The sequence below is a fragment of the Chinchilla lanigera genome, unplaced genomic scaffold, assembly GCF_000276665.1.
Source record: "Chinchilla lanigera isolate Chin_1 unplaced genomic scaffold, ChiLan1.0 scaffold00075, whole genome shotgun sequence".
In the NCBI taxonomy this organism is placed as follows: domain Eukaryota; kingdom Metazoa; phylum Chordata; class Mammalia; order Rodentia; family Chinchillidae; genus Chinchilla; species Chinchilla lanigera.
In genome coordinates, this window is record NW_004955476.1 from 1,184,838 (window position 1) to 1,205,994 (window position 21,157).

The following is a 21,157-nucleotide window of genomic DNA, read 5'->3' on the forward strand; positions in this document are numbered from 1 at the left end:
GAATTATTAAGTATCCTTACTGTATCAGTTAGAGTTCTTTCTGTTGGAAGTAACTGAAACAAAAAAATTTATTGACCTGCATAGTTCTATCAAACAATGCCTTAGGACCCAATTCCCTCCCTCCCTCCCTTCTTCCCACCCCGCTTCTCATACCTCAAGGAAGGGAGAATCATTGTCTCCGGAGACGGAGGCATGCCGAGCAGGAGGAGCGAAGGCCTTGGTGAGCTTCCCCACTATTACGCTTGGCTCACACGCTTCAAGTTTTGCCACTGTTTTGGTCTTTGTTTCCTTACTAAGGCTTGCATCTCACATAAGTATATGCTGCAAATTTCTGTGTCTTTCTCTTGTAAATGTCCTTTTCACATTGGGTCCAACTGAGAACTTAGAAGGGTAGAAGGAAAAGAAATCTTCCTACTCTACATAGACAAAGATGCCCATGGATCCAGGTCCAGTGGGAAAGACAGCATACTTCTTTCTTCAATAGTCACAGGCCAAATTCAGCAACTATGTGTCACGAGCCCTGATTGAACCATGGTCCTAACCATGAAGCGGTTGCTGTGGTGGGGGAAGACACATCCAGAGTGGCTGTGAGTGAGTCAGGTCCCACACCAGGGTGCTGAAGGTGCAGTCCATGGTGTGGGAAGGGCTGGGTCTCCAGGAGGGTGTGAGGAGAAGCTGGGTAGTAAAACTCAACACCCGTCCACTGTAACCGCTGACACTAATTTATGTAAAAATACACACTCAGGGATGACAGAGAGGAGTACAAAATCTGTGGGAATTTTTAATAAAATACATATGATTTAATAGAAGATTGTATGTTAGGTATTCCCAAACTTCCTATAGTATTTAAGAAAACCTTCTTTTCAACCAGGAAAGAAACTGTATTTCTTAACTCTTCTTTTTTAAATTGGTACATATTTGCTATACATAATGAATACGTTCCTTGTGAGAAGTCGGTAATTGTATACGTCATGCCTTAATCCTTTGTACTTCCACTTCCCCTCCTCTCCCTCCACCTCAAGGTGCCCTTCCCATCTGCAAAAGGTCTCTGTTTCCTGCTGTCTTCTAATTTCCTCTCTACATCATGTATTCTTGGGGTTTCTCATATAAGAGAAACTGCCACTGCAGTTAATCTTTTGTGTCTGATTCATTTTACTGATGTAGCATGTGTATCATAGCTAAGAGGCACTTGTAGCATCAAGGGAAGTGGCCTGTCTTCCTCCGCGTTGTCTGCCTCCAGACTCCTTCCCTGCACCCTGCAAGGGAGAAGCCATGCCCTGGGTGACTTTCCAAGCTCCTCGTCTGTAGGGGCTGCTCTAAGCTTAAGGCATGAGGCATGTAGCTTCCTTCAAGTAAGTACTGTGTTCATCATCTCTGAAGTTCTCATCGTCTTTGAATCACTGGTTTGGTTTGGTAAGAAAGATGATTGTAAAATTGGAAGCAACATGTGCACAAAGTGGAGGGTTTATAGTTTGCTGGAGTCTATTGTTTTTGACTGCACCACAGCCTGGAAGGACTGAGTCCTGACTGTGTGCTCCTGAGAGCTGTAGGCAGGCACCACCTCAGTTCTGTCCACAGCTTGGGAAGGTGCAGCCCTTTGCTCCCCTGACAGCCCTTGGGAGGTGAGGACACTTCTCCATGTGTGTGTGGCTACCCAGTGGCAGAGTGCTCTGCTCTCAGGATGACATTAATATGACTCCCTCTCCAGCTCTGGGGTTGTTTGAACCTGAGTGTGGATCATATTGAACAAGAACTAATAGAGACCAAGCTCTTAAATAGAACTTGACTCCAAGCTCTCTGCATAGATCGCCTCATTTAATCTTCACAGCATCCAGTGAGACAGAAGCTACGCCATCCTATTTTACAGATAAGGAAACTAGCGCACAAGGAGAAAGTGGTAGAACTGAGAGTTGCACCCAGCTGACTTACTCCAAAGCCTTTGTTCTAACATGTCATACCTACTTCTTTCAACAGTTTGATGGGCAAGCAGATCGCGAGAGTATAAAGAGAATTTCAAACAGAAAAAAAGCTGTATGAAAATTTTCACTTCTGATTATTACTCTTTGGGTTCAATGGAGGATTGTGGTTTCCCCTGTTTGTCTCTCCACAGCATCTACACATTACCAGGCACACAGAAAGCAACCAATGAATGCTTGATAAACGAATCAATTCATTACTAGCCGTCTCATTTATTTGCTGCACCCTTCCACATTGCTTACTTTAGTTATCTCATTTGTAAACTACCCTGCCCGTTATGGAAAATATAAGCCAATAAATTTACACACATAGTCATTCCATTCTCTAATAATCAAGAGAAGTAAAAGCGTCCTCGGAAAGAAAGATCAGAAGGGACTTGCCAACACCCAGTGGTTCCCGGGAAAATACATTTCGGTCTTCTCTGGCGCCCTCTTGTGTTTTGTAGCTGTAACTGATGAAGATCCCAGATGCTGCCCGGAGTGGGGTGCACGTGAACCGAGATCGGGATTTATTTTCTGCAGTGTGGAGGCGCGCGCGCGCACACAGACTGCACACCCTTCCAGAATGAAGTTGTTTTTCTTTTGTGAACATCAACCACCGCTCGGAATTGTGAAATATTCTACAGTCTGCGTTTCCCTGGTCTTTGCTAGGCTATAGTTAACTCATCAGTCTGAATTTTCCTCTGCTCCAGCTACTGACATTCAAACAACCTGGAAAATGCACTCCTTGAGGTGCTTTCTGGAAGCGTGTGCGCTTGTGTTATTAGGCAAGCCTGCCTCCACCTGCCTGCCTCCGCCTGTCCTTGCACTTGTCCTTTCTTGGAAGGCACTCTCTTCACAGAGCCCCTAGACGGTCAACAGTTTGCTGAGCTTCACGACTGCTCCTTAGTGAAATCAGCCTTTTAGTTTTTCCATAGTGAAACAGTCCCTGTGCGCACAATGGGCCTCCTACGCAGGACACCGGAAACTCCTGGAGGCTCAGGGGGTAAATGTAAGTGACATGCCCCTTGCCTATTTTTTGTTTTGTTTTGTTTTTGAGTCAGGGTCTCACTAAGTCCCTAAATTGCTCGGGTTGCATCTTCCTGCCTCAGCGTCCCAGAGTGCTGGGAGTATAGGCACAAATCAGAATGCTCTGCATTGTCTTTGAAGCACCCTTCCTTCTGATGAGCAAATCTTTCTCACTGGGTGACACTCACCGTGACACTCGCCGTGCATGGGTCTTTCTTTTGGGCAGATACATTGTCTCCCAGGACGCTCCTCAGAGGCAGGCGAGTAGCTTCCAGGTCTCCTCTCCCAGCACTGCTATACACAGGCTCTCAGTCTTAGCTAGACCTCAGCTGGAACTTACGATGTATTTCGAGGAAGCTGAATAATAAATGATACTGAAATCACTAATAATGGGTGGTCTTTCAGTTAGTGATCAGCATGGACTTAACACATGGCCGAGTGCTTCACGTGCCAAATCTCAGTCATTTTCGTAAGTCCCCTGTGGAGTAAGCAATGTCCCAGTTTCCCTATCCCAGGTAAGGAAACTGCGGCTTTCGAGGAATAACATGCTTGGAGACACTATAGCTTTGAGACCATCGAGACTGAAGTTTGGATCCTGGATACTCCGCTTCCTAACTGGGTGGCTTGCAGAGAGCTCTGAGTCTGCCATAGTCACCATTCCTGTTTCATAAGGATGTCACAAGTATCCAGTGACTTAATCGACATGAAGTAGTAACAGCATTTGGTATGTTTTAAGTGTTCGCTAAGGATTTATTAAGTAGGAGAAGGCTGGGCATGGTGGTGCTCACTGTCATCCAGGTGACTCAGGAGGCTGAGGCAGAAGGATTTTGAGTTCAAAGACAGCTTGAGCATTTAGTGAGACCTTACCTTAGAAAAAGGTAGCGTAGCTCGGTGGTACAGCGCTTGCCCAGCATGTGCAAGGCCATGGGATGGATCCATAGCACTGCAAGAAAAAAAAAAGCCGTAGAGCGGAAAACCAGTCTGCTTTCAGCCACTATGCAGTCTCCCTTTAGAGAAGACTGTTATTCTCCATGTGGATGTGATGATGATGATGATGATGATAATGGCGACCATGATGATCCTAATGACATTCCTTTCACAGTAACCATCTCTTTTAACCGGGCCACAAATCGGAGGAGCTTCAAAACCTGCTGCTTCTGGTCCAGTAGGTCTAGCGAAAGCCCAGGAAGCTTTCTATTTTCAAAGCTTCATTTATTATTTGTTTAAAGCTTTAGCTTTCTAAAAAGCAGCACATGTGGAGAAGGGGAATGTGTTTGAGGCAGGTGGTACTGGGAGAGAAGATGAGACTCCCAAGGACCCGGGCGGAGCAGGAGGGCAGGGTTCCTCTGGGTTTTCTCTCTTTTTTCCCTGTGCTGTCTCCGTGAAGAGCATGTCTGGGGCCCACTGCATCCCAAGTTATGCCACGTCCTTGGGTGTCCTCTGTGAAGTCTCAATATTTGACAAGCGGCCCTCTTGCTCTCCTTCTCAGCTTCTTGGACGAGCCTGGAGAAGTCCAACCACGAAGATATTTTCCTTTGACACCTACGGGTACCAAACACTCCCTCTGGAGCCGGGCTGTGTGCCCTGGATGTGGTGCCTGGAGCCTCTCGGAGCAGACTCTTGGGCCAATGGTTATTGGACTTGCCCAAGGTCCCTCAGCTGGCCAGGGTTCAAACCTACTCCTGCCTCCCATATCGGGTATGTGGGTCAGGGTTCTGGCAGGACACAGAAAACGTGTTCAAACTGGGTAGCAGTTAAATAAGAGGTGATTTAGGAGGGTGTGGGAAAACCCATCCAGACACAGTGCTGTGTCCAAAAGCCAGCAGAAGAGAGGCAACTGTCACAGCTGGGGCTGAGGGTGAGGGTGAGACGGTGGGTACTGGAACCTGGAGAGAGACCCTCTGGCCATGAGGGATGACTGTCTCAGTGGTGTGGCTTTTGGGAGGACCCCCCCACAATGAGCCTGTACAGAAGGGTGAGGCTGGTGGGAGACAGACCCTCCCCTCACACACCTGCCAGCTCCAGCCCTCGGCAAACCCGACCCTAAGCCAGAGGACAGGGAGATGGGGCTGTACGGGCTGTGGACACAGCGGTGGGGTCTCAGAAGAGGCTGGAGGCCTAGAAAGTGGATCTGGAGGGGCAATGCAATGTGCCCAGCTCACCAGGGTCCCTCAGACGTGACTCATTCTGATTCTACCTCGGTGAACTGTCACAGCACAGGTGCACTCTACCCTCCCCTGCACCTAGTGCATTGTAATGTTTTCCCTCACACTCATAAACTTTAATTATTTCCTTGGTGGTCCTGGGGATTGAACCCAGGAACTCACATACTGGACAATTGCTGAACTACTGAACCTCACCCCAAGCCCGGAAACACTATTCAATGTATTCATGACGAGTACTGATAAATGTCTTAATAATAATTAGGATAACACCTCGCTACCTTCAACGGAAGAAAATCATTAAAACACTATGAAAAATATCACGTTTACTAGATTTAAAAAATTAAACTTATCCTGGACTGTGATTGCTTAGATTTGGCCCAGAATAAACTATTTCCTTGTTTTCTTAAAAAGTTAAAATTAAATGATCACTGCGAATGAGCACCTATTTCCTTAGGTCCCCACCTGGCTCTCCAGTCTCCTCTTTCTGACCCCTGGCCAAGGCTTCCCACCCTGAATTTCAGGACAGTGCTTTATTCCAACCTTAGCCACCACAGTGATTTGTCCCTCAGTGATCATCAGTGAGGACATACTCAGAAGTGCTCGGGGACCCAAATGATAGAGCAAATATATCTATATCATATATCTATATCTATATCTATATCTATATCTATATCTGCCCTAAGAAAGAATCTAGAATTTTGCAGATCTTGCTAATGATTTTTTACATTGATCTTGGTGCCCAAGTTCTTGTCCTGGGCACTCAAGTTTAACTCTGTGATCTTAGATCACCTGTTTAACAGACCCGTGACTTAGTTCCTTCCTCTAGAAAATGGGAGAACTAGCACAGAGGCAGGAGCCATGTCACATGAGCAAATGGCTCCTCGCTCCCATAGCTTTCCAAATGGACACTAATTACGGTGGACAGCACACTATGGACACGCAGTCAACAACATCAGCTGCTGAATGCAACTCATGGTCGAATTTGTGCTGCGAGAAGGGAAAATGACTGTATCTTTTCCCAGACACCTGCCTCTACCAAATTCAACTTCTCTTGTCCGAACAGATATCTTAGTCGTGCTACACTGATAGCTCTCCTTTGCAAAAATCTATCCAGCAGACATATTCTTGAGTAAATGGATTAATAAATGGGGACAGAGTCTGGCGACCCTGGATGCCATTTAACATCCCTTCTCCTTTCTTCCTGGCTCTCAGCTGAATCCAGCACTGGGAAGCACCAGCACGAGGAGAGTCGCAGGGAGGAGGCAGAGTGAGCCCAGGTATCAGTGCCCTGGCTCGTCCTGTGTGAGTAGTACGGTTTATACCTCCCCTAATGCTTCCTGGGGTGGGAGCTTGGCTCCCAGTGTGGGCCCTTCAAGAAGCAGAACCTAGCAGGAAGTCCTTAGGTCACTGGGGGAGCCATCCATCCAAGGGAGGGGTTAATATAGCTTTTAGGGAATACCACTTGCGAGTTACCAAGAAGGAACTTCTTATAAAAGAGAAGACTGGCCCCTGCCTGCTTTCTGGCTTCCTGTGTCACTGTCACTGGACTAGGTCCCAGAGGTCCCCAAGGCTGAAATAAGGATCCTATCCCAACCTTTTGTACAATAAGTCTGCAGATTTGCTGACTCCCCTCTCAGAAAAAGAACTTTCAGGACACATCAGTTGGAGGCACAGGAAGGGTTTATGTGGTAGAAATTTTAGGATGTACTCAAAACTGAGCTGCACTCTGAAATGAGTCACACTGTGGTTGAGAGCTGGGAGTCTTTATGTGTTTTGGCTATTGGGAATCTGTGGAATTTGACAGTCTATGGTCATAGGCTGGCCTACAGGGTGGGAGAGGACGGATGGACTATAGTAAGATAATAGTGTATTCATATAGAAAATCCTAATTTACAGGTGGAAAAGGTAGGTGAAAGGGAATTTCCCAGGCTTATGTTCTGGGAGAAGAGAAAGAAAGAAGGAGGAGGAGAAGGAGGAAAAGATTGAGAAGGAAGAAGCAGAGGAGAAGGAGAAGCAGCAGCTAAACTAGCTGCAGTTTTCATTTCTTTAACTCTGATTTTCCTTGTCACCTTTTTGCCCAATTTTATTTCTTCTATCCTAGCTCATTACCATTTGGTCTCTTCCTCTCCCATGTGTTCACCCAGATGCTGGGCATTTAAGGCCCTTCCCAGAGCCTGTCATTGCTGTTTAGATGTCATGCCTGCAAAACAGTGGGCTAAATAAATCCACTGCCTTTATAAAGTACTCAGGTTCAGGTATAGTGTAACAGCGATGGAAAAGGACTGATCCAGTGCTGCAAGTTGGCTGTGTTCCACAGAGGACCTCGGCTCTCCTGAGACAGCTGCCTGTCCCCACACCCGTGCTTCACTTAGCCTGCTTTCCTCAGGTGACACAGTTCCTGCCTTATCTTTCCTACATCTGATCCTGAGTACACAGTGGGCAAAGGTCTGTACTGCACACAGCCTCAAAGCCTTACCCTCTAAGCTCTGAGAGCAGAACTGTCAGGAAGAAAGACAGGATTCAGAGAAGGAAGGCTGAGGTCTGGGCTCATGGGCTCACTGGCTGACTGCTTGACTCTGCTCATGCCCAAAGCTGTACACACACTCTGCCCGGCTGTTTTGTACCCAGGACATTTTGAGTTGGAGTTTCAGTCGCAGAAACCAAAAACGTCTTAAAGTATAACAAAAAATGTAGCTCTAAAGTGAAGACACATGGATCCCTGATCCCGAGGACTCTAAACACAACCTAAATACAGGATATAGGAGAAATGTAACTTCTGACCTGTTGGATGTCAAATGAGCAGGGTTTATGGTTGCACAATATTGAGGAATGAAGTAAAGAACCAAAGGTAGGAGATAGAAGAGTTATATTGGAAACGAGAAGAAAAACAGCTCCTGGGTGTTTAGGAGGGGTCCAATATGGGGTAGCCACCAAAGTCCTTTGCTGGGGTAATTTATACAGCACAGTCACAATGTAGGTATAACATGGGTCAAACTACAATCAACGTACAGGGTTGCAAATACTGCCATTTAGCTAATATTGGTCCACTAGGGAAATGAGTCATGCAGCAAGGATATATGGGAGGAACCAAGCCATTCTAGGGAAGGGATGGGACTAGATGTTCCGGTCACCTACTTGGGCATGTGAGGCCTATCTGGACTTATTGGACCAGGAGGTGCCAGTTACCTCAAATATAACCTCAAGTTGCTCTTTAGCTCTTATGGAGGCTGCAAGCCTGGCCTTTACGTCTCCATCCTCAGGTCTTGCTCTCTTTAGATTTGTCTCCAGCCACAATTCTGATGTCTTTGTTTTCTTGCGCTGGCTTCCTTCAGGGCCCAAAGCTTCTCTGACTGTGCATTAATTTCTCTCTTATCTAGATGTCCATAATAATAAGGCTTCATCCTACATCAGATCCTGAACTTCAGATTTCTCCAAGATTCGTCCTTTTACATAGTAGAAGTGTCCTTACAATATTTGCTGTCCTTACTCAAGTTAACCTGTCTCTGTGCCTTGGAGCAAAATGAATGTAATAAACCAGTTCATGTTTTACCAATAGGAAATTGAAAGCCAAGATACCCACAGAGATTTCACGAAAGTCAGAGGTCTTGTCAAACCTGCCCTTCTTGGGCAGGCCTTTTGGCCCAGTATGATACCTGTGGTGTCAACTTGAATAATAAAGGCCTTGCTGATTGGTTCCATACAGTGCTGGCTGTGTCTGGATCATCAACTTACTGAAGAGGGAAGACCCCTTTCCACTTTGGGAGCCACCAACGGATAGGGCTGTATCCTGGATGGAATAAAAAGGGAAAGAAGAAGGAAGTCTCACTTTTGTTTCTTCAGAGGAACACCCGTCTTTGTCACTATGGACGTCCATCTCCAGCCTTCCAGTGCATGCTCTGCAACCTCCCTGGATGGACCTTTTGGCTCCCTGATACAGATTCACACAGAACTCTGTATGAACGCCAGGCCTTCCACTTTTGCTTAGATTCTTCAGCTCTCCAGTGTGCAGACAACCCTTCTGCGTTCTACCACACCTGACCCTCCAGGAGACCACTGAAAGCCTACCTTGTGAATCCTATATACCTGGGATCTTCCTGTGCTATCTCAGCTCCCTCATGTCCCCTTACCTTTCTTCCTTCCTTCTGCTTTTTCCTTCCCCTTTCCCTGAATTTTTATGGCCCTGTTGCGCTAGTAACCTGGGTCGTGCCCCAGTATCTCAGCACCTTGATAAGAAAGTGCCAACTATTACAGAAGGAAAGCCCTGGGCCTGTCTTGGTCCCTGATTTCCCATTTCTTTCCTGTGTACCCGCTTGGTGTTTAGCATGAGATATTCTCCCAGAAACATTCTGGGGATGTGTTACAGTACTGCTTAATGGGTATTTTCATTTAGCTTTCCAAGTATCTACAACTTACCTTCCCAGGGGAGAGTGACTGTATCTGGTATCTGATTCATCTTTGGGGGAAAAAAAAACCTACACTGCTCAGCACAGTATCTACCTACAATATGTAAACAGTGAATACCCACCTTGAGAAAATAGTTATATTGCATAGCATGGTATGAACCTGCCTTATTAACCAATATATATCGATTGACAAGATAGTGTAAAAGGTCTTACATTTCGCAAAGTGCTGGCTAAGTTGCTTTAGCAAAACTGCAGTGGTGCCAAGACGGTCAGAGTTATTTTTGTCTCCACTTGGTCCAGGGTGGGGTGCATAGCTCTGCTCCATAAAATCATCCAGAGACTCAGCTTCCAACTTCTTGATCTGCTGTCCTCTAGGGTATTTCTTTCCTTGTGATCAGGCTGATTCACGAGGCCCATATTCACATTCTAACCTGTGGAAAAGAGAAAGGTTGGAGTGACAGGAAAGCAGATAGATGACTTACAAAAATGTGATGCAAGTTGTGGTGGTACATGCCTATAATCCTGGCACTCTCGGAAGCTGAGACAGGAGGGTCACAAGTGCGGAAATTGGAGCTTGGACTAAAATTTGGCCAAAATTAAAAGACTGATGCTGTCAAGTAGATGGGAGTATGCGATGGTACGTTCACCTACTAAGTCAGGCCTGGAGACATCGATGATCACTCCTGCCCTGGGTATTTACCTAAGAGCATTAACTACCTACATCCACAGAAAGACTGGTACAAAAGTATTCACAGGAACCTTCTCATAATAGCCCCAAACTGAAAACAAACCTAATGCCCACCAACAGAAAAGTGTTTGAATGTGCTGTGGGATGTTTGGCTGATCCGTTTGGCCAATGGAAATGAACTTGTAGAGTAAAAAAAAACAAAACGGTCATTATATAATATTGATATGTTCACCTTTATAGAAACACAGTCATAAGATACAATTTTTCATATATCCACTTTTTAAATGGAAATAAGGGGCCCACAAAGTGTTCAGAGCCCTCAGAACTCACAATGCAGACCTGCAAACAATAAGGATGAATATTAAAAATGCAGATTGAGCAAAATACGATACAACAGACTACATGCTGGATGATACATTTAAATGAAGGTGTAGAACAGGCAAAACTGACTTCTGTGGATAATAATCAGAAAGAGGTTGGCTCTGGGGTGGAGAGGGGCTACTGACAGAGGAACAAAGGCACTTTCTGGGGTAAAAGACTTTGGGGGACCAATGAAGGTCAAGGTGGGTTGTCTTTTGGCTGGGGTCCTCCTAAGCTGGACCAGGATATTTTATATCTTGTTTTTGGTGATTGCACCTAGTGTATATCCAATTTTCTAAATTCATGGAAGTGAATCTTTAGAATCTGTGTCTTTATTCTAGATTAATTATGCCACAATTTTTTAAAAGGAAGAAGGGGAGAATGGACATTAGGGCATAATTACAAGCTCTGTGACCGATTCAATAGGCTTAGCTGACAAGGGTTAGTGTGGAGTTTTGGTAAAAGAGCTTTCTGAAGCATAAGTGCAAGAGCCTGTGCCCTATGACAGGTCAGTGGGGACTCCACTTTGCTTCGTATTGTGAAGGTTTTCTATTGCAAGCAGCAGAATGGATCCGGTTGGCGTAAGCAGAGAGAACATTTATTGGCATACTAACAAAGTGTCCAGAATAGGCTCTCAAGGCAGGCAGAAATTAAGGGGCAAAACACAGGCACGATGACACCATCAGGTCATTGGTGGGAACAGGATGTCATCATTCCCCATTATTGCCCCACCTTGGGGGAGTCCAGCTCAGGCTTTATTGCACCCCCACAGTGTAAACCCTGTGTGGAAACATCTGAGGCAGGAGCCAGGTCAGGCCTACCTGGAATAATTCCCCAAGAGCCTTTGGTTTCTGGACTGGGAGGTGGGGTCCGGAGAGGACCAATCTCACAGCACAGTCTGTGTTCAGATTCTTGCTTGTCGTGTTGAACCCTGCCTGGAGCTTCCAAGATCCAGGACAGGCCCAGTGTAGGAGTTCTTTTCTGAACCCCTGAGAGAACTGCACATTAGGTACGGAAGGTCACCTGGCCCACCCATCTAGAAGGGAAACCTGCTATACCGGTGAGACTCAGAAAGCCTGCATTATAGCAGAGAGGTACAGAAGGCAGAGAGGATGACAGGCCTTGGGGATCAACCAGGACACAGAAAGGCTAGGAGAAAGATGCCCAAAAGCGATAGGATGTTTTCTGATTTCAGAGGAGAGTGGAGGTTTGTGTGTGTGTGTGTGTGTGTGTGTGTGTGTAAGGGGGGGGGGCTCAATGACATCTCAGAAGGGAACAAGAAAAAAAAAAAAAGGCACAGGTTTTATTGCATTCCTGTATGGGGTGGCTGGCCAGGAAGAGACGTTTTTTAACCTGCTGAATTTGAAATGAAAACGTCTTTCAATACAAAATGGGAATTACACTGCGGGGGACCAACGAAGGTCAAGCGGGGTCGTCTTTTGGCTGCGGCCTTCCTAAACTAGGAGCAGAGAGGAGGAAGAGGGAGGCTCCCGGGACTGGGTGCGGCCAACTAGGAACCGGGTGTCCTAGGAGCCACCCCTGCCATCGATGTGCCAAGCGCCCGAGCACACGCCCGCGTCCCTCGCGCACTTCCGCGCCCCTGCGTGGGCGGGGCCCTCGCCCCAAGTGCGGCTCCGGGCCCGCCCCTCCCGGCGGGGTGCGGCGCTCAGGCCACTGTCGCCCGGAAGACGCTGCCCGCGGATGCCGGGGTCCGTGGCGCTGGGCGCGGCGGCGGTCGCGGTGGTGGGCGCGCTGCTCCTCCTGCGGCAGGAGGACGCGGGGCCCGGGGTTGACCTCAGGTAACCCTCGGGGGCCTCCGAGCGGGGTGCCGAGCTGGGGTGTCGCGGGGGAGAGCCCCGCGATGTGTAGCACCGGCCCGGCCGGGTCCCTGCGGCCAGCTGAGCTCTTGGCGCTGCAACTGCTCAGGTGAGCGCACGGCGGCGCAGCGGCGCCGGCAGGTGACCCAGCACTTTCCCTGGGTGGCGCCTCGGAGGTGACTGTCTCCTCCCAGAAATGATAAACAGCCCTGTTCCCCAGGTAAGGACAGGGCTGTCCATTAGCATCAAGACCTGCAGCCATCGCTGTTCTTTATCTAGCATGGCCGAGACCCAGCAGCTGCCGAAGCTTCGGGAAGACTTCAGGATGCAAAATAAATCTGTCCTCATCCTGGGTGCCAGCGGGGAAACTGGCAAAGCGCTCTTAAAAGAAACTCTGGAACAGAACCTGTTTCCCAAAGTCACGCTCATTGGCCGGAGGAAGCTCACCTTCCAGGAGGAGGCTTATAAAAACGTGGTGGGTATTTTAGCTGGGACTCAAAAATGTATCACCTGCTTTGGTTTTGATTTTGGAAGGAGAACATATTTCATACGCAGAAGTTGAACACTGCGGGGCCAGTGGGGAAAGCAGGGCTATGACTGATCCCTGGAAGACTTCCAGAAGCCGGACTCCTGGCTTGCAGTCCTCCTCTCACCACCAGGGTTGGATAAAGCAGCACCACCTAGGTTGCCATGGAGTTGCAGAGACAGATCGAAGAGCTGTTTTTACGTCCTACCAGCAGGTTTAGAGATTGTTCAGGACCATGGCGGTTTTCTCGATGCTATGGCTTACCTTGTCTACCTGCACACTTCAGGAGTACTGCCAGAGAACCTGGAAGTGCTTCTGTGGAGCGGCAAGCCCTGCTTGGCACCCGAGGCTTGTGTCCCTAAAAGGGACATTACCTTCTGCCTAATTTCCACCTTCACGGGCAAGCAAGCGATATGATACCCCAGGCTTCCATCTGGTGATAGTTCCTAAATATCCTGGAGGTCCCAGCCTCGTGGAGATTCTAATCCCTAAACTGAATTATCCACAAATTGCAAAAAATTGAGTATAGTGTGTTTCTGAGACACCACAACTACCGAATTTGGGTAGGAAGTAGGTTTCAGAGGAAGAATATTCCAAATAATAAGCAGACTTGCAAATAAGTGTTCTTGACACCCGTAGGTCTGTGTTCACAACATTTTGATTATGTCTTTGGCCTATAGGACTTTTTAAACACAGATACCTTTGCTTAGGCCTATGCAGGTTTTAGGTGGTCTTCATAGCCTATTTTCTGGGTCTTGTGGTCTCTTTCCCGGTAAGCTACAGATACTACTTTTTTACAGATACTGCATAAGTAAATTATAATTGAACCTGATTTTACACATCTGTATCACCCCACACCTAATTATATGTATGGTGGACATATTGCTGATTTCCAATTCAGACTGTGTTTTGGTGGGAGGAAACGAATTTGTGAAACTGGTAAGTGGTGAGACTTGTCAGTAAAGAGCTACAGTTTAATATTTAGAAGGATGTTCTGTGTTTCTTAAATAACATGAAGATGTATGCTCCATGGCCTTGTTTAGAATCAAGAAGTGGTGGACTTTGAGAAGCTGGATGACTACACTTCTGCATTTCAAGGTCACGATGTTGGATTTTGTTGCCTGGGCACCACCAGAGCAAAAGCTGGAGCGGTAAGGAAGAAATGCATTTCCGCCTTTGTACCGGCCAGTAATTTCAGGGATTCCTTTCTGGCTTATTCTTCTGTGTCTACAGCCGTCTGAAATGTAAGGGAGGGTCTCCAGATTAAGATCTCATCTGCTGCCCTCATGTTATACTCTGAATGGTACTGATAAATCTTCCTTTCTTTCAGGTTAATCCTAAATTCAGGCCTGAGCGCTAGGTATATCATAAATATTTACACGATATTACTATCACTGTAATTTCCCCTGACTAAGAAGACAGTGATGTCTGTGTGGATGTCACTGGCTCATGCTTTTGGCAGTAAACTTTCCTTATCACCGATCATCAGTGCCAATATTGGTGTTTTAAACTTGAAGTGTTCTCTCTCACTTGAGTGATGGGCTTTAAACTCTTTTCACGCCACACTTTTAAACTTCTGGACAGATCATCCGAATAGGGAAGCACGATTCCGCCAGCCCCCAGGGGTGACTCAGCCCTCAGCAGTGATTCAACCCCAGGGATGATTCACCTTACTGACGCAAAGCTGTTTAAGCACACACTTTATTTCTTTTCTAATGGTGTTCTAAGTGAGTTACCCCTTCTCAGAAATTATAGCTTATTATATAGTTAAAAATCATGGTTTAAAGTGTAGATTCGGGCAAGTGTGAATAGATCTGATTTAATTTATACCTTGATTGCAGTTCTTGCTCTGAAGGATTTACTTGCTGGAGCTGAGTGTGTCCGTTTAATATGCAGGGCCATGACTCTGCCACGGGGACTTACTGAAGGTTTGTGAGCTGTTCCCGCTGCAGCTGAACCATTAGGGCTCATTTGATTAGAAGTACTGGCTTACACCAGCCCAGTAGTTAGACTCAGCTGTGTTCCTCCGAATGCCTTGGCGACCCAGAGGACGATCCTATTTAGCTTTCAGTTGAGACATATTTCTATATTTTGTGCAGCTCTGCGTTCCATCCTGGAGCACTGCTGGGTTTTGAGCTCTGTGCTGAGAACTGTGGATTATAGGGACATTTGATTCTCCTAGGAATTGGCCCATTATTCCTTCTAGAAGGGGTTACATTCCTGCTTTGCAGTCTTTTCTGTCCCTGGGAAGGTCACGATCTCTGTGCCCCCCAAAAGCATGGAAAACTTTTGCTCTCCTAGGCTGCAGGCTTCACTGTCTCCAGCGCTTGCCTGGTTTCGGTGGTGACTCAGCAGAATAACAAGAGGCATTAAGCATGGAGCAGTTGATTTCCATGACATAAGGCCAGTAACATAGTGTACTCTAGGGAAAGCTCCGAATCGTTTTCCTGCATTCTCATCGTGCAGAGCAGTTTTATCGGAGGAATTCACTCTCCAGGATATTTTTAAACATAGGTTTGGTTCCCCACTTCTTAGGGTACTCAACATCTTCCGTTCACCTGTAAATTCTGTTTGCAATGTTAAAGATAATAAGTGGGGAGATTAGTAAGCCAGATAGCTTCAGAAATGAGTTAGGATTTTAAGGCCTTAAGAGGGTCATGGTACAAAGCAGAGAGTACGCTGACATTCCATCTGGATAGACCATCTTTCTTTTTTTCTTTAGCATGGGGATTGAAGCCAAGGTCTCTTGCATGCTGGGCATGTGCTCTTAGCACTCAGTTATACCCCCAGCTCCTTCCTTTTTTCAAAAAAATTAATTTGGATTGGGTACCATATCAAATTTGGAGGCTGTGATAACTCATAAGAAGTCAGGTTAGGACACTTGTTTGGAGGGGCATGTGCATTCCAAGCCCGAGTCCGCTGGAATTCTGGGTCAGTGGTGCTCTCCGTGGAAGACTTCATCATAGATCATCAGAGAGCCACTGAGAAGCTGGTGGTGAGCCTCACACATGCCATTCAGGCAGTTTTATAACTGGAACACCGGCAACCTGCCTTTTCAGTATAGAAACTTGAAGAGATTCAGAGTTTTGGTCTCAGCTTCTTTCCCTCTGATCTTTAGAGTATCAGGTTCCTAGGGCTACAAAGTAGCATGGGATGGCTTAAACAACCATCCTGGAGGGTGCAGTCCAACATAAAGGGGTCATTGGTGTTGGATCCTTCCGAGGGCAGTGCGAGAAGGTCTGTTTCAGGACTCTCTCCTTGGCTTCTGGGTGCCCCCATCTTTCTGTGTCTTTTCACATGGCACTATACTAGTGTGCACACGTCTATGTCATGTTGTCCGTTTTTATAAGGACATAATGGATTAGGGGCCACCCTACTTATCACAGTCGCCTCATAACCGATTGAGTCTGCAGTGATCCCGTTTCAAAATAAGGTTACATTCTCTGGTACTAAGGGTTATGACTGCAACATATGCATTTTAGGGGAATACAATTCAACTCATAAAGGTCAGTCTACTCAAAATTTCTGTTGGAAGTGATGCCAGTGAAGAGTCTGTTAGCTTCCTTCAGTTGCTTAGAAAACCATTTTCCTTAGCCATAGCTGGTTAGATGCTAAACTTGCCTTTATACCTACAGGCCATAGTTGTCTAACTAGTGCAGTGGATCCCTGTCTTGGCTCCAATCACATCTGGATCAGAATCTCTGAGGTTGGAAGCTTGAAATCTGTGTTTCTAGCAGGCTCCTTGGGAGATCTGGTACAGCCAACCCTGCTCTTCTTGTTGGGCCTGCTTTGGGGAAGCACTGGCTCTATGAGTCCTCTTCACCTGCACGGGAGTCCTGTGATCTTCACCTTGCGTTAGTGGGTAACTATGTGCTAGAGAAGGTTAAAGTAACCATTCAAAAACTGCACTGACAGCCAGATGTGGTACACACCTGTAAGACCAGCACTTGGGAGGCTGAGGCAGAGGATCGCTGCAAGTTGGAGGCCAGCCTGGACTACATAGTGAAACCCTATCTTAAAAAACAAAACAAAACAAATGAAACAAATTAGATCAGTATTGGGCTTGAGTGAAAAGCAAAATTCAAAGGTAACACTCTGAATAATGCATTTCCCTTTAAAAATTTCTTTTATTAATACATGTTTGTAGTACATAATGTTTACAGTAATATTAAAGAATAGTACATGTGCTTCACATATTTTTGTAGTATCAGAAGGAGTTGGTTAGTGACTCTGGATGGTTTGATGTGATTTTACCTGTTCATTAGTTTCCTTACCTATCAGGTATAGGCTCTAGCAGCCCAAGTTCTTAGATTCTGTTGAATGGATGATATGTAATGTGATTAATGCATCCATTGCAGCATTTATTTGGCATCACTAGAATCATATGGCTTCTGATTCTAAGAATATATTCTTTTAATAAAGGAATTTGCAAGCCACCACCTAAGGGCCAAACACAGCCTGCACCTGTTTAATGTATGGCCTATGAACTAAGAGTGTTTCAAAACTTGTGTTTCTGGGATACAATCGCTTTTTATTTTTGCTGTTGGAGAAGAAAGGGAATTAATGAGACTGTAAGGTGGCTCCTCTCTCTGACTAGACTGCCCCTCGCTCCAGGCAGGACTGGGTGTGTGGCTATCTCCCAGCCTGTCAGCAGCACCCTGCTCAGTATGATTTCTAAGTCCCTGAAAGCCGTTGACCCTTTTGCTTTTGAGTTCCCATTCACCAGCCAAAAGACCACGCATCAGGGTGAGGGAAGTGAAATTTAAAATTTAGTGGGCTTGGAAAAATGCATTTTTATAATCAGCTTGAGAGCTCAGAGGATTTGTGAAATCATTTTGGATTAACAGCCATTGATTGCTAATAAAACAATATTTAGCTTTGTGTGGAGAACGCCAGTGGAGAAAGGTGTGGGCACCTCAATGGGGCTCATTGAGCAGGGATGAGGGGTGGAGGGTGGGGGTCTCCACAGTGGCATGGGTGCTGGTCCTTCAAGGGGCGCTTGTCAGTTGCCAGCGAGACCGGTGAAAGGAAGGACGCCAGAGTGTGATGGCTGGGGTGGTATTGATGTTCCTTCACTGACTAATCAGATTGAAAGAGTCCCATGGTATTTATGTCACTTTAATTTTCATCAAACAATTGGAGACGACAGCACTCTGTTAAGGAGAGGTTGATCCAGGACTAAAGCCAAATAAATTAGGGTCTCAGTTTAATCAAATTATCCCCCTTCTGGCCCTGGATTAAGTCAGAGAGACAGCGTCGGTCTGGCGGCTTAGGATTGGCTGAATCTTTTCCCCGATTTTTAAAGAAGCTGATGAAAGGAAAAGCATTTTAACAGAGACAGCTATAGTGATCCTTCCAAGCAGTCGTGCTCACACAACAACAAAATCCACAAAATTTATTTCTGCAGTCAACTCTATTATTTTATTGTGAATAACAAACCAGCTATTAAAACTGAAGTTCTGTTGAATTGGAATGAGGGGAAGAAATAGACTTGGAAGAGAAATCCAGCTGGAAGTTTTCCATGCAGTTTTGGGTTTTTCTTGGCATACTTTCAGCATACTACAAATCTCAATTTGGAGAAAAGAAAGGTTCTGATAAGAATCACCTCTCTCTCTCTTTCTCTCTCCCAGGATGTGCTAAGTATTAAAATTGTTTCACCCAAGGTAAATTTGAAACAGAATGTAGGACAAGTCAGCAAGTCAGTTGTTGAGAACTGAACATCAGCATATACAATAGAAAAGAAGATGGTGATGGTTCATGGGGAAGGAGATGAGTTCTTACTACCTAAAGTAGGGCAGAAAAAAATAACATCACCCCGCAGGTAGTGGGTATAGTTAAAAACATACTGTGAGTGATGAGAAGGGAAAATGAGGGAGGCTCCTAGAGTGATTATATTGTTGTATTTCTCAGCCTAGAAGTTGCTTGCAGAGGAGGTAAGTGTAAAACTTCACTGAGTTCTCTGCTTTCAACATATTTTCTCTTTTCATAGATTTCAATACAAAGTTTTAAAAGTTCTCTTGGGACTGTTATCTAATCATTGAATTTTGTATTAGTGTCTTATTGCTGCTGTAACAAATGATCTCAAGTTTGGTGTGGTTTAAAAAAGCACAAGTTTATTTTTTACAGTTCTATTATAGCCTAGAAGTTGGACATGGATTTTCCTGGGATGAAATCAAGGTGTTGGTAGGCTGCATTCCTGCCTGGAGGCTGGAGGGGAGAATCATTTCCTTACGTTTTCCAGCTTCTATATAGGCTGCCAGCTGTCCTTGCTTTGTGGTCACATTCCTCCACATTCAAGGCCAGTGGTTTGGGCTCCAGCCCTTTTCACACTGCGTATCTCTAGCCTCTGCTGCTTCTGTTGTCTGAGCACCCTTGTGAGGATATTGAGCCTAACATGATAATGTAAAGAATCTCCCCATTTTAAAGTCAGATGATCAGCATCCTTAATGCCATCTGCAACATTAACACTCCTCTGAAATGTCACCTGTCATGTTCCAGGTAGTGGGACCGGGACATGGAAATCTGAAAGGTCACTCTTTCTGCCAGCACTACAGATGTTCCTTCCATCAGCTGGAGAAAGTGTGGGGTATAAAGGCCATGACTACCATGGAAAGAGCACGGCTCAGAGAACCAAGGATCTGCATTCTGCTCTGAGCTCTCTCACTTCCTAGCCAGCACTTCACTGGACCAAGAGCCCTTATTCCCTTGGACGTTGTATTTCCTAAGGCCCCTTCTAACATTCTGTGAAAGAAAAATGTCATTGTACGAAAGGAAACATTTAGACCTAACAATTATGACAGGGAATTTTTAATTTAAAAAGCCTTTGGTGCAGAAATATAATCTTTTTTTTTTTTTTTTAAATAGATAGTTTTTTTGTTTGTTTGTTTGTGGTTTTTTTTGGCTTTTCTCCAGTACCAGGAACTGAACTCACGAGCTTGCGCTTGCCTGTCAGGCGCTTTTGCCGCTGAGCTAAATCCCCAGCCCAGGAATTTAATCTTTAGATTTAGCATTTCCTTCTTATAAGACCTCACTAGATAAATGGGGACGATTAGCTTTAGGGAACTTCAGCTTTTCTTCACTGTCTCAAGTTTGAGGGTGCCAGAATTGATGATGGTGCCAAGAGGCTTGGAAGAAGCACACACCCGCTCCAGTTTTGTTGTTTATGTCATCCTCTCGTCTATTCCTTGCATTTCTATTTACATAGTTATGATTTTTTCCTAACCATGTTTGTCTTTTCTCTGCTTTTTAGACTTTGATTTACTGATTCAAATATTTTTGACTATGTGCTAGGCATGTACTGCTGCTAATTTTTAATTATGTACCTCTTAGCAAAAAAACAAAAAATCCTCCCTAATCCCTGAGGATTCCCTACATTCCTGTTATGAAGCATATAAGAAATTGGAAATTTACATGCTCTCATAGTGCCTGGGGAGTGTCCCCAGTCACACTCTGAAACTGCACCTTGTTAGAGTTAACACAGTAAAAACAAAAGAAAAAAAAAGCAGAAAGAGTTGTAAGGTTGTCAGGTTACTAAAAGCCAAAGAAAGGGCCTCCGGCGCATGGGGAGCCATGGGCAGGAAGCGCCGGTCTTCTGGCTGGCTAGCTTCTTGCCTCGTAGGCCCCCGGAGGGAGGGCCCCCGGCGCACGGGGAGCCACGGGCGGGGAGCTCCGGTCTTCTGGCTGGCTAGGTTCCTGCCTCCTAGGCCCCCAGAGGGAGGGCCACCGGCGCATGGGGAACCACGGGTGGGGAGCTCCGGTCTTCCGGCTGTCTAGCTTCCTGCCTTGTAGGCCCCCGGAGGGAGGGCCCCCAGTGCACGGGGAGCCACGGGCGGGGAGCGCCAGTCTTCCGGCTGGCTAGGTTACTGCCTCGTAGGCCCCTTCAGGGAGGGCCACCGGTGCACGGGGAGCCACAGGTGGGGAGCGCTGGTCTTTCGGCTGGCTAGCTTCCTGCCTCCTAGGCCCCTGGAGGGAGGGCCACTGGCACACAGGGAGCCATGTGGCAGGACCGCTGTTGCACTCCAGTCCTTAGGCCGGCTGCCGCCGCTCAATTGAGAACTATCATGACACAGAGAAACAGTGATACAATTGGCCCACCATGCATCAGCTGCAGATGCCCACCCATGGATGTGTGTGAATCACTCAAACATGGAAAAACCCCTGGGCATACATTCCATATAACGGGTCACTCTTGCTCCTGCTATTGAGAACCAGAAA

General features: G+C 46.2%; 1 protein-coding gene and 2 long non-coding RNA genes across 5 annotated transcripts in view; all 3 read left to right on the forward strand.

The window, feature by feature from the left end:
* The first annotated feature begins 3,969 nt into the window (after nt 1–3,969).
* On the forward strand, nt 3,970–9,432 carry LOC102005799. Its single transcript, XR_263617.2, has 3 exons — nt 3,970–4,682; nt 6,362–6,451; nt 8,527–9,432. It is a non-coding gene; the product is annotated as an uncharacterized LOC102005799 (long non-coding RNA).
* Nucleotides 9,433–12,215: 2,783 nt separating this feature from the next.
* The window catches only part of Htatip2 (HIV-1 Tat interactive protein 2, 30kDa), a 22,627-nt gene continuing 13,685 nt past the window's right edge, over nt 12,216–21,157 (forward strand). The window contains exons 1-3 of one of the 3 annotated variants that reach the window (XM_005401720.2): nt 12,216–12,399; nt 12,697–12,892; nt 13,987–14,094. In XM_005401720.2, the coding sequence (XP_005401777.2) occupies nt 12,302–12,399; nt 12,697–12,892; nt 13,987–14,094 (402 nt within the window). In that variant the 5' untranslated portion in view covers nt 12,216–12,301. Of the gene's footprint in view, nt 12,400–12,430; nt 12,527–12,637; nt 12,893–13,986; nt 14,095–21,157 lie in introns of those variants that run through there. The other 2 variants (XM_005401722.2, XM_005401721.2) reach the window with 2 other exon arrangements.
* Nucleotides 14,103–14,426, forward strand: LOC106146383. The gene is made up of 2 exons (XR_001230799.1): nt 14,103–14,187; nt 14,274–14,426. It is a non-coding gene; the product is annotated as an uncharacterized LOC106146383 (long non-coding RNA).